This window comes from Pseudorasbora parva, chromosome 3 (genome assembly GCF_024679245.1).
Source record: "Pseudorasbora parva isolate DD20220531a chromosome 3, ASM2467924v1, whole genome shotgun sequence".
Taxonomy (NCBI): domain Eukaryota; kingdom Metazoa; phylum Chordata; class Actinopteri; order Cypriniformes; family Gobionidae; genus Pseudorasbora; species Pseudorasbora parva.
In genome coordinates this window covers 29683965-29702272 of record NC_090174.1, presented here as the reverse complement: position 1 = coordinate 29702272, position 18308 = coordinate 29683965, and the positions used below count along the sequence as shown (strand labels likewise).

General features: G+C 39.8%; 1 protein-coding gene across 1 annotated transcript; it reads right to left on the bottom strand.

Moving 5' to 3' along the window:
- Positions 1–3144: 3144 nt before the first annotated feature.
- si:dkey-65b12.6 (IgGFc-binding protein) lies at positions 3145–17472 on the bottom strand. The gene is made up of 25 exons (XM_067438359.1): positions 17424–17472; positions 16131–17303; positions 15675–16015; positions 14989–15562; positions 14226–14830; positions 13498–14068; positions 12794–13383; positions 12133–12697; positions 11820–12016; positions 11512–11650; positions 10807–11411; positions 10103–10673; positions 9432–10021; positions 8774–9338; positions 8412–8608; positions 8177–8315; positions 7477–8081; positions 6725–7295; positions 6054–6643; positions 5396–5960; positions 5068–5264; positions 4837–4975; positions 4421–4749; positions 3539–4097; positions 3145–3454 (listed from the first exon to the last, which is right to left on the bottom strand). Coding segments are annotated over exons 1-25 (11028 nt in total). The 3' UTR covers positions 3145–3452.
- Between the last annotated feature and the right edge of the window lie 836 nt (positions 17473–18308).

Here is an 18308-nt window from a genome sequence, read left to right as displayed (position 1 = left end):
GAGCAATGTAAGTGTTTTAACTTATCAAATTAATTTCTATGAAAATTAAGCTTCCAAAGGCATGAACTGAAAACACCAGACTGAACATGCATTGTGAATGTATGCCGCGTGCGCGCTACCTCAGCTCTCATCAGGAGAGCTCATTCATGACGGTGAATGTAATCTGACGCCTGCAGGATTAGTGCTGTGACACTCGCGTGGTGACTCACTCATTATATTGAACAGACATGTTCAGTATTTAATTGTAGTGTCTGTTCTCCAACTCAGTCACAGTAATCCAGTAGTGGTGGCTTTGGGATTAGCCTCACAGGGCAGTGAAGCATTCTGGGAATTGTTGTCTTTCATCCCCATGAGACAAAAATACATTTTCTGTCTTTTCCCAGTCTAGAAGACTGTAGTGACCAAGCCTCTCATCAGCAGAAAGAATCAAAAGGCTAGATTAACTTTTGCTGAGGAGCATGTTGTGTGAACAGAGGATAACTGGTCCAAAGTTAATTTTAGTGATGAATGCAAGTTTCATTTATTTGTGTCCTGATGGGAAACATTATGTTCGGCATCAAACTGGGGAAAGATTGAACCCAAAGTGCCCAAAGAAGTCAGTGAAAGATGGAGGAGGAAGTGGTTTTGGGGATGTTTCTGCAGCAGAAGTTGGGCCTATTATACAGCTACATGGCAGAACCTCAGAACCTGTTTATCAGAACCTCCTTCGGCAACATGTGGTTCCTTCACTGCGAGCATCTCCCAATTAGCCCACAATTTTATGCAAGACAATGCCCCCTATCACACTGCAACATGGGTAAAGCAGTTCCTTGAAAGTGCGAACATTGAAATAATGAAATGGCCAGCCCAGAGTCTGGTCTAAACGGCATTGAAAATCTATGTAAAATCATTGGCGACAAAGTTATGGCTAAGAAAACCACTACAGTTACCGAATTGTGGAAGAGACTGGAAGAAGAGTGGACCAAGATCACACCGGAGCAGTGTGAGTATCTAGTGATGTCCTGTGGCCGCAGATATGCTGAGCTCATTCAAAGCAAGGGCCTCTATACCTCCTACTAATTTTTGACTGCTGTAAGCATCACATTTTAGTTTTTTTTGTGCTGCATTGGTTATTGTTCTCTAATATTGATCCCAGTGTTTTTGACAAAATATTTTTGTTGAAGTACCTTGGTATTGTGTACAACATGCGAGCAGAACAATGGTATACCCACACAGCTAATCTTCCATCAAACTTCAAGCAATGAATATCAACAATATTTCTGAAAAAAATATTTTTCTAAATTGTTCTCTAATTTTGATTTTCATTCTAATTATGACCGATGACACTTACCAAGTTTCTTACGAATGTATGACAATGTGTGTCCAAGATAATGCCTTTAAATTACCTAATTTGCATAAAGACATTAATACCATGTTCGGATGTTGCTAAAACTGTAATGGCATCAACTATTATAAGCAGGTATTGTTTCTGTACCTTAAGTTAGTTTGAGGCTGGATCCTCTTACTAATTTCTATGGCCTGTGGAATTGTGGAGAACTTTGTCTTCCGTTAACTCTGTAAGATGATTGATCTTTCTTGTCTTAATTAAGCTTACTTTTGAGTTTCTTTATGTGGTTTAATTGTAATTCCCCTACAATATACAGTGGCCTGTGAAAGTATTTAAACCCCTTTTGTTTTTCCACATTTTATGTTGCTGCCTTATGTTAAACTACAATTTGAAACTATGATTTGTGATAATTTATTATAAATAAAAAACTTAATTTAATTACACTAAAACTATGTATGCCCTTTACTGGGAGAATTTAGCTCAGGATCATTCGATTTTCGCTAGCAGAAATTGTTTCAAGTGGAGTTAACCTGTGAAAAATTCAACTGAATGGATATTTGGAAAAGCACACACCTCAATAAATGGTCTAACCGCTGAAAATGCATATCAGAGCAAAAACTGAGGTCAAAGGAACGGCCTGTAGAGCTCAGAGACAGGATTTTATCATCACACAGATCTGGGTGAAAGAATGATGAAAGAAAATATGATGGAAAAAATATGTTTCTCAGACTGTGAGAAACAAGATTCTCTGGTCTGATGAACCTCAGTTCCAAGCATCATGTATGGAGGAAACCAGGCATTGCTCATCACCTGCGCAATACCATTTTAACAGTAAAGTGTGGTGGTGGCAGCATAATGCTGTGGGGGTGTTTTTCAGCATCAGGAACTCACTGCAAAAAATGCTTTTCTTACTTAGTATTTTTGTCTTGTTTCTAGTCAAAATTTCTAAAAATTCTTACATTAAGAAATTATTGTCTTGTTTTGGGGAAAAAATAACTAAAATTTACAGTGTTTTTGCGTAAAATAAGCAAAATAATCTGCCAGTGGGGTAGGCAAAAAAATCTTGTTTTAAGATTATTTTGCTTACCCCAAAACAAGATGCTTTTGCTTGTCTAGTAAATACTTCTTGTTTTAATAATTTTTAGATATTTGGACTAGAAACAAGACAAAAATACTTAGTAAGAAAAGCATTTTTTGCAGTGCTGGGGGACACATCAGGGTAAGGAAAGCTCAACGCAGCAAAATATAGTAATGAAAACCTATTCCAGAGCATTCAGAACCTCAGTGTAGGCAGAAGGTTCACCTTCCAACAGGACAATGACCCTAAGCACACATCTAAGCGACAATGCAAGAGTGACTTATTGACAACTCTGTGAATGGCCCAGCCAAAGCCTGAACTTGAACCCAAGTGAACATCACTAGAGAAACTTGTGCCTATTCAACCTGACAGCGCTTAAAGAGGATCTAAGGAGAAGAATGGTGTCAGTATGGTGTATGGAGTGTAGATTTATGTGGAATAATGGTCATTTAAAGCAGTTTAACATAAGGCAGCAACATAACAAAATGTGGAAAAAATAAAGGGATTTGAATACTTTTGCAAGGCACTGGAATATTGACAGTTGGGGGGATGGTTTGATGTATCTACTATATATGGTATCTATATATATCTATATAAAATACTTCCTAATGATTGATATGCCAATATTATAAGCTGATATATGGTTGGCATAACCAATATTTCTATAAATGATTTTTGGCACTTATAATAACAGACACAGTAAATGAAATCAACATAACGCACATAAATGCAAGAATTTAATAAGAATATTAATTATGGAGGCATTTGATGGAATAACTCAGCAATTTAACCCAAGATTAACTGTAGACTGATTTATGGACATGAAAATTTGACATGCTGTATACGAATATGTAGTTATTTAAGAAAATTAACTCACTTAAACATTTTAAACACCAAGTCTCGTATTAGATAATGTGATAGTAAGTAATGACGATGTTTTTTTTAATATATGTCAATATATTAACTGTAAAATGCACAACAGAATTTTATTTAGTAAGTGATTTTCATTTTCATTGGGATACAAGCAACTTCAGAAAAAAATCTTCATCCTGTTGGGAATAAAAGACAGAAAAGGTGTTAGCATTAATGTAACATACATTAAACAAAGATTTTGAGTCATAGACATGACTTACAGCAGTTAGTGAGCTTTTTCCACTCTGGAGACACGTCAGCTTTTACCAGTGCACAGGAGGACACATAATTATTGAAGGCATTGCAGAAAGCATTTTGACTTCCATCACTGAGACACATTTGGAAAAGGCAGTCAGCAGCGAATCGCCTCTTTGATATTATGTCATGGCATTGGGCAAATGGGCCTGTCACATTTTCTAACAAGCCACAGTAGCTTTGTCCGCTATATAGTAACTTCTTATCATCTGAGCAAGGAGGAAAGTGCCAGCAGTTGCTGTTGCTTTCAGGGACACTCCAAGACTTTGCCCATTCTGTGATGTCTGTCATGGTGTTGCCACTCGGTGTGACATAATCATCCTGCAGGTCATTACTGTAGGTTCCACACATTCCAACTATGTTATTATAGTAGCTACTGGACAATGTTACCATGATGGTATCTGCCCAGTTAAACATGACCTCCAAGCCAAAATCTGTCTGCATAACCCCAATAGTGCCTGACTGTGTTATGTTGATCCCCTCAGAATTCAAACTCACAGGAAGGTTTGAGACTGTGCCATCAATCTGGATAGGATGAAATGAGAGCAAGAAACAGACATATAATTTAGATAATTTCCAAAGTGTACAAGAGTACAAACAGATGTAGTCAACCCTGCTCCTGGATATTTTAGCTTCAACCCTAACTAAACACATCTGAACCAGCCAATTAAGCCATCTAGGATTACTTGAAAATAGCAGGCAAGTGTGTTAGAGCAGGGTTTGGAACTGAAGTCTAGAGGAAGGTTGCCCTCTGGGTGCAAGGTTGGCTTTCACTGATATACAATATTACCTTAGATTAGAAGGACACTGAAATGATTTAACATCATAACTTGATGGTATTGACTTACTGTCACATGATTGCGGTTGCCTTGAATGAAAGTGATTTCATGTCCTCTGACTGTAATGGTGGCTGACTTGACGTAAGAACCACGTGCGCCTTTGAGGATATCGTTCTTGTTGACGATGCTGAAAGGTGTTAGTGTTTGGTCTTTGCCTGAAGTTTTAACTAAAGTATAGGAGCAAGTTCCCTGGAAGGAGAAGTGGTTTCCATCAAAGGTTTTGTAATGAGGATCTCCTTTGGCAATGCAAGAGGCCTTTGACTTTGCAATGCACAGTGCCTTATTGTCCTTCACAGTGCAGTACTCTTGTTCACGGCAGTCATAGTTACTGCAAGGATCTGGAACAGAGGTGCACATCTGTATTATGGTTTCATTAAAACCTAAATTGGGAAATGCTTTACAATGCTCATTATAGATAGACTTACCTTTCTTGTAGCACCCAGTTACACCTTCTATTTTGTCACAGATCCGATCTGCATCACATTTCAAGGGTTCACAGGAGAACACTCCAGCTTTGCAGAGGCATTTCTCTTTACACTGTCCTTGAATGACTGTCTCATCTGACTGCACAAAAAATAAGAGATGTCAAGTGTCAGTTTTTTTTTTTTTGTGGGATGTTTAACTACTGCAAGAAAGAAACTGTAATGGTTTCTCACCTTGTAAAACTTCCCATCTACATAACAACCACAATCCTGCAAAGGCTTACATTCACCGCCATCAAACAAGAAGCCATCATCACACTGACATCCTTCCTGACACAGTGGACAATTCTGTGAGTTAGTCAGGCTGGCACAGGTTGAAGAACAGGTGTCAGCACAAAGCTCGTAGTGACTGTTTGTCAAACACTTGAGAGCTAGAAAAGAAAACAAAATTGTTTTTAGGTTCAGCAATCACAGTATCTTTCTTGACTAAAGTCCAAGTAAAAGAAGGCCAGCAAGAGGATAAGCTAGAAGAGGGTTATTTTTAGAACATGCAGACACTTACGACAGAAGGTTTTATTCCTCCAGCTGCTGATTGACATCCCAATCTCTTGACAGCTGGTAACATATCTTTGTATGTGGCGACAGTGAACTGTGGTATCTTTTGGTTGTGCTGCCACATCTTTGACACATTCATCGAAAAATTTCTGAGGTGGAATTTTTTCGTAACAACCAGAAAATGGTCCCTTCTCTGAAATTAGCATACTGCAAGCTGTTTCTGCCTCTGTTTGTTTGTCTTTGTCCGGATTTAAACATTTGGGGCCACAGATAGTTTGGCACATCATTTTGTCTGATGGCAAAACCCAGGCCTCAGCAAAGTATTCCACGGATGATGTCTGAATACCATCTGGCAAGAGAAAGTCATCTGCACTGTTTCCATTGTAATTACCACAGAGACCTTTGACTGAATTTTTGAAAGTGGATGGGATCTCAATTTTGACCATAGATACTGTATCATATGTCAGCTTCAATCCAAAGCCTGTTTCCACAACAATGTTAACACCGCTCTGATAGACTTGTGCCAGTCCTTCATTCAAAGTCACAGGGAGATTGGTTTTAACCTTGTCCACCTGTAAAGAAAAAAACATAAACCTTAAACATGTTAGGTTACACTATTTGATCATTTTAAACTAATTTTAGCATTTCAGTAACCAGTACATTACCTGAACCTCCCAGATGTGGCCGGGAAGCAAAGTAATTGTAGATTGTTCTATTTGTATTTCCACTCTTCGAGTAAAGACTATCGCAGAGGACTGCTGTTTCACTAACAAACTGAAAGAGTTCATGTCCTTGATCTGAGCTGTCTCTGCCAATCTATACTCGCAATCTCCTTCAACAGTGAAAGACTTCCCATCAAATGTCTGATAAAGCCCAAAGCCAGACACTGAGCAAACAGCTTTACTCTCCGGGAAACAGCCCTGAACTCCATTCAGAACCTGGCACTTCTCATTTTGTTTGCAGGTGAATCCATCATTACACTGAACTTTTCCATTCTCTTTGCAGACACATCTCTGCTGGCACTTGTCCTGAGGGAAGAATTCCTGACCCAGCTGATAGTACTGGTTCTTATAAGTACAGCCACACTGCTGTGCAGCCACACACTCACCATCGCTCAGGACAAAGCCATTGTCACATGTGCAACCTTCAACACAAGGAGTGCCTATACAGCTCTTGGGCTCAGCGAGGCCACGACAGGTTTGTTGGCATCCTGTCGCACAAACCTCATAGTGGCTATGTGCCTTACAGGTTGTAGCTGTGGACAAATCATATTAAGAACTAATGTCAAACTACAGTAATGAGTAATGAATTATATTTGAAATAATAAAATACTTACGGCAGAAACTGTTGGTTCTCCAGGATTCCACTTTGCCAAGTGCATCTTGGCAAGCTGCTGTGTATGCAGAAAGAGCACTGCAGAGGGCTGATGCATGGCCACCGTACATACACATATCATACACACAATCCTCATAAAACTGATTTGGATTCACTTTATTATGGCAGCCTTTAAATGGTCCCTGTTTGTCAGTGATCTTGCTGCAAGGCTTTGTAAAAGTGATTTGGTTTCTCTCTGTGGCGTCACATTTAGGACACGCTTTGCCCTGACATCCATCTGAGCATCCAGGGTCATCCTTGACTTTCCAGCTGGTTCCAAAAATGGTTGGGGTTGCAGCAAGTGTGTTGTTAGGTGTAAGCAGATCATCATTGGCATTGTCATTCCAGTTGCCGCAAAGCCCTCCCACTTCACTGTAGTAAGTGCTGGGGAGAGTCAGTGATACGTGGCTATCCCAGTTGAATTTCAATGTCAGATCAAAGTCAGTTTTTATCACACCAAAGTACCCACTGTAGAATATTGAAAGTCGGCCGTCTTCTAGTTCAAATGGCAAATTCACGTACAGATTGTTGACCTTAAAGACAAATTCATCCAAATCAAATCATTTTGAAAACCATGTTTTTTTGTTTTTGTTGTTGTTGTTGTTGTTGTTGTGTGTGTGTGTGTGTGTGTGTGTGTGTGTACAGTAACATTTGACTTGTTTATGCATGCAGTTATTCATATTACTGGTATAAGAGTGTTTCTGACGTACTGACCTTCACTTTGCGTGGGCTTTCCTTACTTAAGACAATTGTGTATCCATAGACTTTTAATGATACAGTTTTAGTGTAAGCAACTGCCATGTTTCTTCCTCTGTTCTCATTCTTGACCAATACCTCAAAAGGTATCAATGATGGGTCAGCTGTATTGAGTAGCTTGGACAAATAATAGGTACAGGTTCCTTGGAAATCAAAGGCTTTACCATCAAATGTGCGGTAGTGTGGATCCCCTGCACCCTGGCAGGTACTATAGGACATCGGATAACAATCTTTCACTCCGTTTCGTGTGTCACACACTTGGGATTTCTTACATTTTGTCATTGTACAATCAACCTTTCCAGTTTGAGAGTTGCACACACATTTCTCTGTGCATTGTTTCTCACCCCAAAATGTCTGCTCTGCTAGATAATATCGGCCTTTGTAAGTGCAGCCACACTTCTTCACAGGTATGCATTCATCTCCACTGCGGACAAAACCTGCATTGCACTGGCAGCCTTCCACACATGGAAGTGTGCACTTGTCTGGACCATCTCGATCAGCACAAGAGGCAGCACATGCTGTGCCACAGGCATCATAATGCATGTTGACTGGACAATAAGTTGCTTGAAGGATTAAACAGAGAAAAGAGAGAAAAATGAAACACCTGGTATATAAACATATTTGAATTCTATCATACACTTGTTATGAATATAAATACCCTTGTTGTAGCACCCAACGGCACCATCTTTTTTCCCACAGATCTGATCTGCATCACATTTCAAGGGTTCACAGGAGAATACTCCAGCTTTGCAGAGGCATTTCTCTTTACACTGTCCTTGAATGACTGTCTCACCTGACTGCAGAAAAAAAAAGAGACGACAAGTGTCAGTTTTTTTCCGGTTACTAGTGGGATGTTTAACTACTGCAAGATAAAAACTGGAATGTTTTTTCACCTGGTAAAACTTTCCATCTACATAACAACCACAATCCTGCAAAGGCTTACATTCACCGCCATCAAACAAGAAGCCATCATCACACTGACATCCTTCCTGACACGGTGGACAATTCTGTGAGTTAGTCAGGCTGGCACAGGTTGAAGAACAGGTGTCAGCACAAAGCTCGTAGTGACTGTTTGTCAAACACTTGAGAGCTAGAAAAGAAAACAAAATTGTTTTTAGAGACTGGTTCAGCAATCAGTTTTTAGAGAGAATATTTAATTTTACACAGTATCTTTCTTGACTAAAGTCCAAGTAAAAGAAGGCCAGCAAGAGAATAAGCAAGAAGAGGGTTATTTTTGGAACATGCAGACACTTACGACAGAAGGTTTTATTCCTCCAGCTGCTGATTGACATCCCAATCTCTTGACAGCTGGTAACATATCTTTGTATGTGGCGACAGTGAACTGTGGTATCTTTTGGTTGTGCTGCTACATCTTTGACACATTCATCGAAGAATTTCTGAGGTGGAATTTTTTCGTAACAACCAGAAAATGGTCCCTTCTCTGAAATTAGCATACTGCAAGCTGTTTCTGCCTCTGTTTGTTTGTCTTTGTCCGGATTTAAACATTTGGGGCCACAGATAGTTTGGCACATCATTTTGTCTGATGCCGACACCCAGGCCTCAGCAAAATCTACCACTGATGATGTCTGAATACCATCTGGCATGAGAAAGTCATCTGCACTGTTTCCATTGTAATTACCACAGAGACCTTTGACTGAATTTTTGAAAGTGGATGGGATCTCAATTTTGACCATAGATACTGTATCATATGTCAGCTTCAATCCAAAGTCTGTTTCCACAACAATGTTAACACCGCTCTGATAGACTTGTGCCAGTCCTTCATTCAAAGTCACAGGGAGATTGGTTTTAACATTGTCCACCTGTAAAGAAAAAAACATAAACCTTAAACATGTTAGGTTACACTATTTGATCATTTTAAACTAATTTTAGCATTTCAGTAACCAGTACATTACCTGAACCTCCCAGATGTGGCCGGGAAGCAAAGTAATTGTAGATTGTTTTATTTGTATTTCCACTCTTCGAGTAAAGACTATCGCAGAGGACTGCTGTTTCACTAACACACTGAAAGAGTTCATGTCCTTGATCTGAGCTGTCTCTGCCAATCTATACTCGCAATCTCCTTCAACAGTGAAGGACTTCCCATCAAATGTCTGATAAAGCCCAAAGCCAGACACTGAGCAAACAGCTTTACTCTCCGGGAAACAGCCCTGAACTCCATTCAGAACCTGGCACTTCTCGTTTGGTTTGCAGGTGAATCCATCATTACACTGAACTTTTCCATTCTCTTTGCAGACACATCTCTGCTGGCACTTGTCCTGAGGGAAGAATTCCTGACCCAGCTGATAGTACTGGTTCTTATAAGTACAGCCACACTGCTGTGCAGCCACACACTCACCATCGCTCAGGACAAAGCCATTGTCACATGTGCAACCTTCAACACAAGGAGTGTCTCTACAGCTCTTGGGCTCAGCGAGGCCACGACAGGTTTGTGGGCATCCTGTCGCACAAACCTCATAGTGGCTATGTGCCTTACAGGTTGTAGCTGTGGACAAATCATATTAAGAACTAATGTCAAACTACAGTAATGAGTAATGAATTATATTTGAAATAATACAATACTTACGGCAGAAACTGTTGGTTCTCCAGGATTCCACTTTGCCAAGTGCATCTTGGCAAGCTGCTGTGTATGCAGAAAGAGCACTGCAGAGGGCTGATGCATGGCCACCGTACATACACATATCATACACACAATCCTCATAAAACTGATTTGGATTCACTTTATTATGGCAGCCTTTAAATGGTCCCTGTTTGTCAGTGATCTTGCTGCAAGGCTTTGTAAAAGTGATTTGGTTTCTCTCTGTGGCGTCACATTTAGGACACGCTTTGCCCTGACATCCATCTGAGCATCCAGGGTCATCCTTGACTTTCCAGCTGGTTCCAAAAATGGTTGGGGTTGCAGCAAGTGTGTTGTTAGGTGTAAGCAGATCATCATTGGCCTTGTCATTCCAGTTGCCGCAAAGCCCTCCCACTTCACTGTAGTAAGTGCTGGGGAGAGTCAGTGATACGTGGCTATCCCAGTTGAATTTCAATGTCAGATCAAAGTCAGTTTTTATCACACCAAAGTACCCACTGTAGAATATTGAAAGTCGGCCATCTTCTAGTTCAAATGGCAAATTCATGTACAGATTGTTCACCTTTAAGACAAATTCATCCAAATTAAATAACAATCAAAACCAAGTTTTTCTTAGGTGTGTGTAGTAACATTTGACTTGTTTATGCATGCAGTTATTCATATTACTGGTATAAGAGTGTTTCTGACGTACTGACCTTCACTTTGCGTGGGCTTTCCTTACTTAAGACAATCGTGTATCCATAGACTGTTAATGATACAGTTTTAGTGTAAGCGACTGCCATGTTTCTTCCTCTGTTCTCATTCTTGACCAATACCTCAAAAGGTATCAATGATGGGTCAGCTGTATTGAGTAGCTTGGACAAATAATAGGTACAGGTTCCTTGGAAATCAAAGGCTTTACCATCAAATGTGCGGTAGTGTGGATCCCCTGCACCCTGGCAGGTACTATAGGACATCGGATAACAATCTTTCATTCCGTTTCGTGTGCCACACACTAGGGGATTCTTACACTTTGTTGGTGTGCATTCAACAATTCCAGTTTGAGAGTTGCACACACATTTCTCTGTGCATTGTTTCTCACCCCAAAATGTCTGCTCTGCTAGATAATATCGGCCTTTGTAAGTGCAGCCACACTTCTTCACAGGTATGCATTCATCTCCACTGCGGACAAAACCTGCATTGCACTGGCAGCCTTCCACACATGGAAGTGTGCACTCGCCTGGACCATCTCGATCAGCACAAGAGGCAGCACATGCTGTGCCACAGGCATCATAATGCATGTTGACTGGACAATAAGTTGCTTTAAGGATGAAACAGAGAAAAGAGAAAAAAAAAAAGTAAACGCCTGCTTTATAAACATACTTTGCTTTTATGGTACCACTTGTTATAAATATAAATACCTTTGTTGTAGCACCCAATGGCACCATCTTTTTTGCCACAGATCTGATCTTCATTACATTCCAAGGGTTCACAGGAGAACTCTCCGGCTTTGCAGAAGCATTTCTCTTCACATTCTCCCCGAATGACTGTTTCACCAGACTGCAGAATATATTACTTAAATGAGTAACATTTTGGTGGGAACGATAAAAATTTCCGTTTTTTTCCATGGTAGGTGTCACCACAGAAAAAAAATAAGTGTCATGTACTGATAGCAATTAATACATAAGTAAAAAATAAAATGAAAAGAACAGTCAGGATAGATTCTCACCTTGTAAAACTTTCCATCTACATAACAACCACAGTCATCCAAAGGCTTACATTCGCCTCCATCAAACAAGAAGCCATCATCACACTGACATCCTTCCTGACACATTGGGCATTTTTGTAAACTTGTTAAGCTTGCACAGGTCGAGGAACAAGTGTCAGCACAGAGTTCATAGTGACTGTTTTTTAAACATGCGAGTGCTGAAAGAAAACAGTGAAATTTTAAAGAAATACTTAGGCTTTGGTGCTTTAAGGGGCATTTATATCGATATGCTAGAGGAGAGTTATTTTAAAAACTAAATTATACAGCCACTTACGACAGAAGGTTTTATTCCTCCAGCTGCTGATTGACATCCCAATCTCTTGACAGCTGGTAACATATCTTTGTATGTGGCGACAGTGAACTGTGGTATCTTTTGGTTGTGCTGCTACATCTTTGACACATTCATCGAAGAATTTCTGAGGTGGAATTTTTTCGTAACAACCAGAAAATGGTCCCTTCTCTGCGATTAGCATACTGCAAGCTGTTTCTGCCTCTGTTTGTTTGTCTTTGTCCGGATTTAAACATTTGGGGCCACAGATAGTTTGGCACATCATTTTGTCTGATGCCGACACCCAGGCCTCAGCAAAATCTACCACTGATGATGTCTGAATACCATTTGGCATGAGAAAATCATCTGCACTGTTTCCATTGTAATTACCACAGAGACCTTTGACTGAATTTTTGAAAGTGGATGGGATCTCAATTTTGACCATAGATACTGTATCATATGTCAGCTTCAATCCAAAGTCTGTTTCCACAACAATGTTAACACCGCTCTGATAGACTTGTGCCAGTCCTTCATCCACAGTCACAGGGAGATTAGTTTTAACGTTGTCCACCTGTAAAGAAAACACCAACATATAACCTAAATATTGTAGGCAACAGTATTTGATCACTTAAAAATATTAATAGCGTTTCAGTAACCAGTACATTACCTGAACCTCCCAGATGTGGCCGGGAAGCAAAGTAATTGTAGATTGTTCTATTTGTATTTCCACTCTTCGAGTAAAGACTATCGCAGAGGACTGCTGTTTCACTAACAAACTGAAAGAGTTCATGTCCTTGATCTGAGCTGTCTCTGCAAATCTATACTCGCAATCTCCTTCAACAGTGAAGGACTTCCCATCAAATGTCTGATAAAGCCCAAAGCCAGACACTGAGCAAACAGCTTTACTCTCCGGGAAACAGCCCTGAACTCCATTCAGAACCTGGCACTTCTCATTTTGTTTGCAGGTGAATCCATCATTACACTGAACTTTTCCATTCTCTTTGCAGACACATCTCTGCTGGCACTTGTCCTGAGGGAAGAATTCCTGACCCAGTTGATAGTAACGTCCCTCGTAAGAACAGCCACACTGTTCCATAGCCACACATTCACCATTGCTCAGGACAAATCCCTCATCACATATACAGCCTTCAATGCAGGGAGTCCCCTCACAGGCCTTGGGTTCAGTTAGGCCATGGCACGTCTGCGGGCATCCTGTTGCACAAACTTCATAGTGGCTGTTGTCCATACAGGATGCAGCTGTGGAATAATGATATAGAGGACTATTGTCACAATTTTATTTTTGTATCATCATCAAGTTGTATGTATTTAAAAATCTTAAGCGAAGTAAATATTGTTGGAATGAATACTTACGGCAGAAACTGTTGGTTCTCCAGGATTCCACTTTGCCAAGTGCATCTTGGCAAGCTGCTGTGTATGCAGAAAGAGCACTGCAGAGAGCTGATGAATGGCCACCGTACATACACATATCATACACACAATCCTCATAAAACTGATTTGGATTCACTTTATTATGGCAGCCTTTAAATGGTCCCTGTTTGTCAGTGATCTTGCTGCAAGGCTTTGTAAAAGTGACTTTATTTCTCTCTGTGGCGTCACATTTAGGACACGCTTTGCCCTGACATCCATCTGAGCATCCAGGGTCATCCTTGACTTTCCAGCTGGTTCCAAAAATGGTTGGGGTTGCAGCAAGTGTTTTGTTAGGTGTAAGCAGATCATCATTGGCATTGGCATTCCAGTTGCCGCAAAGCCCTCCCACTTCACTGTAGTAAGTGCTGGGGAGAGTCAGTGATACGTGGCTATCCCAGTTGAATTTCAATGTCAGATCAAAGTCAGTTTTTATCACACCAAAGTACCCACTGCGGAATATAGAGAACCGACCATCTTCTTGTTCAAATGGCAAATTCACGTACAGATTGTTGACCTTTAGGACACATGTTACCAACTTATTAACAAAGGTTTTGGTTAAAAGTATTGGTGTTTTTTATAGGTTAGCGTATAATAACATTTGTGTATGCCTTCATTCATATTAACTGTATAACAGTATAAATGTAAAAAAAAAAAGTTGTAAATGTACTGACCTTCACTTTGCCTGGATCATCCTTACTTAAGACAATTGTGTATCCATAGACTTTTAATGATACAGTTTTAGTGTAAGCGACTGCCATGTTTCTTCCTCTGTTCTCATTCTTGACCAATACCTCAAAAGGTATCAATGATGGGTCAGCTGTATTGAGTAGCTTGGACAAATAATAGGTACAGGTTCCTTGGAAATCAAAGGCTTTACCATCAAATGTGCGGTAGTGTGGATCCCCTGCACCCTGGCAGGTACTATAGGACATCGGATAACAATCTTTCACTCCGTTTCGTGTGTCACACACTTGGGATTTCTTACATTTTGTCATTGTACAATCAACCTTTCCAGTTTGAGAGTTGCACACACATTTCTCTGTGCATTGTTTCTCACCCCAAAATGTCTGCTCTGCTAGATAATATCGGCCTTTGTAAGTGCAGCCACACTTCTTCACAGGTATGCATTCATCTCCACTGCGGACAAAACCTGCATTGCACTGGCAGCCTTCCACACATGGAAGTGTGCACTCGCCTGGACCATCTCGATCAGCACAAGAGGCAGCACATGCTGTGCCACAGGCATCATAATGCATGTTGACTGGACAGTCCAGAGCTTGGAGGAGAAAAATATAAATATTCTGATTATGTCATTGTCATGACAATTATACATTAATTGTCTACCAAAATCCTAACATAATTGTACAGAACACCAATGTTCCATTCACATTCATAAATCTAAATACTGAATAAAGTTTCTTATATACTACTTACGGCAGTTTGAAAGTGTCCTCCAATTTCCAGTGATTTTGATTCCAGCTGACATGCAAGCACCAACGTAACTTTGAATGTTGTTACAGAGGAAGTTTCTGATACCGTTGTTAATACAGACATCATAGACACAGTTATCTACATACATGTGGGGATCCACAGTGTTGTGGCAATTAGCAAATGGCCCATCAGTTTTAGCCATGACACCACAGTTTGTGTCTTTTTTGTACTCCTCTTGAAGACTTAAAGAGCAACTTGGGCATTGTCCATTACAGTCATCATTGCAAAACAAATCATTATCTGGAACTTTCCAAGTCTTAGCAAACTCAATGACACTGGAGAGAACCTTGCCTTTGGGATCAATGTATTCATCTCTTCGATCGCCATTATAGTTTCCACATAGACCACCTATAGTCTGAAAATAGCTGCTGGGAGCTGTGATATACAACATCATATTCCAATCATATTTCACCTCTAAGCCAAAATCCGTTGATATAATAACATTCCATCCCCTCTGATCCACTTTTATTTTGCCACCATCTATAGTCAAAGGCAGGTAAGTGTTTTCACCATCAAACTAGAATGGAAAAAAAAACAAGAACACAAACAACAAAGAAAGATATTTACTTAGTTCAGTGTGGTTGTAAAAAATACATCAAAAAACATTATAAAATGCTTTTCAGTTTTACCTCTACTACTCCTCTTTGGCTGCCAGCCACCACTGTGTGATTGTACACAAGGACCGAAACCGTCCTTACATATGCCACCCTTTTGCTTCCCCGGTGATTATTCTTTGCCAAAATGGTAAAGGGTGTGAGGCCTTTTTGAGGCTTTGTATTGTTTGCCATGACGTAGGTACAAGTTCCCTGAAAGTCAAATAATTTCCCATCAAATGTTTTGTAATGGGGATCGCCGACAGCATGACATGTAGCAGTGGAAGTGGGGACACAGACACCCTTTCTGCACTCCTCCTGCTGACGGCACTTAACAGTCTCACAGGGGTCTGGTGGAGGCGGTGTTGACGTAAAAACTTAGGGAACACAAGAAAGTTTTTATTTTATTATTTTAATTGCGATCAATTGTAATTCATGTCATATCTGATTGATTGCACAAAACATGGAAAACATTATGTTATGATTTCTTACCTGTGTTACACACTCCTGTTGTGGCATATCCATACCTTGGTTTCCCACCAAAAACATAAGCAGCCATCAGGGAATCACCTGATATGGTGATGGGACCTTTCTGCGAACCAATTGACTTGGTAGCCCATACAAATTTCTCATTAGCAGGGAACGTTTTCCACTTCAGTGAACCACTGATAGTGGCGGCTGATGCTGCTTCAGCAACAACAACAACAGTGTTATCATAGCCATCTTGAGAGTGAATGGTCCATGATTTTGACATCTCGGAGGTTGGTATGATATTAGTTAGAAACTCATCATTGGGGAAATTGCTACTGAAATACATTACCATGATGTTTTTGCTACTTTGGATGAGCTTAGCATTTCTGCTCAAATCAACAGGTAAAACGTCTCCAGAATTTAGCTTTCTTTTTTGGGGATATTTATTCCTATTGAAAATGGACACAACTGTGTTGTCCTCTGGGGCAATCACAAAGGCTGTGTCCTTGCTGAAGGACTGATGCATTGCAGGGACAAGATATTCATTGGAGAGAAACTCAATTGGAACCAGCTGCTCGAAGACATGCTCACAGGTGCCTATGATCATGGAGCACTCGTGTCCGGCCAGGACAGCTACTGGAGACGTGGATGTGATTTTTGTTCCAGACAAATTTTCCAGACTGCGAAGTTGATAAACTTCATAGGGAGCCAAATTGATGGTTTTAGTCTTTGTGGCTTTAAAAAAATAGCCTGAAATGGACACAATATCAATTGTGTTCATATAATTGCCATTGATTATGGCTACCAACTTTTTATATGGATTTGGACCTGTGTTTGGTGTAAAAACCACATAATTCTTGCCAAGTTGATTCATCGGGAAGATCACACTGCTGTCTCCAGTGTATTCCTTTAAGTTGGATGATACGACTGAGATATCAGCAGTAGAAGAGATGGAAACGGTTTTGCGGAAGACTCCGTCACCTTCAATCTCAGTGTTTGCTGGCAGGACAATCCTTTTGGTCTCACCTCGTCCTATGTTCACATTTTCACTGTAACTCAGTGCCTTTATCTCAACTTTCACAGTAGCTGGGGAATCCTGTGCTGTTATGGAGAGAGTCGGACTGGCTTTTCCATATTGGTAATTTGTCATAAAAGCGGTGATGAATTCACGCCCTATTGGACATCCGCTGACTGCTATAGTAAAACAGAAACACAATATTGTCACTGCCACACATTTATAGTTAGTAATATATAGTAAAGCAGAAATTATTAGTAGTAACAAATAGTACTAATCTATAATATAATTGATCTTACCTGTGACTGTTAAAACTGCCACACATAAAAGAAAAGACTGTGTCTCCATGGCTGTAACAAAAGAATAATACATTTACCACTCCTAATGATATTAGTTTTAAATCTAGTTTTAAAAGGATGAACATAAGTCATTTCAGAGAGTGAGCAATACTTACCTGAAGACCAGGTCTCTTGAGAACAAAATATTATTAAAAAGGAAGGGCTTATATAGTATTTCTGGTAGCGAATTTTTTTTTTTTTTTACGGAAACAGGAACTCATTTTTAAGGTACATAAGAATGCGTGTAAATTGAAGATAATAAATGGAATACTGTAAACAATGTTCTGCATCACAGCTATAGCAAACATGGAACTGCTGACAGAAAGACTGTTATTAAACACAATATTTGTGAGTTTATAAACCAAATATAATTAAAGGTGGGAAGGATTCAGACGGTTTGAAGTGTGTGCGTTGGGATTTAAATGAACACACCACTGTGTACATTTCCTCCCTGTACAACCAACAAACCAAACTATATGTCACTAAATACATTGAACATTCACAAAGCATATGATTATCCTTCAGCAGCAGTAGCTTTAGTCAAACATTTCCAGCTAGTTGCACTTATGTGAGTGTTCACAGTTTCTCAATCAATTTTGGGTGATTATGCTGTAAATAAATGTAATGTTTATTCATGTATATATGTATATGATATGCAATGTGGGTTTAGCATTTAATTTCTACAATATTTGTCGGTGACTGTGTACTGACACATACTATTCACACAGAAACAAGGCAGATGCCTTAGGGTAAAAGATGTTTGCCTAGCTTTTCTGGTGAAATTGATTGCATGATACATTTGACAGTACAAACAGAAACTGATGTGTTTTAATTACGTTGTTTGCC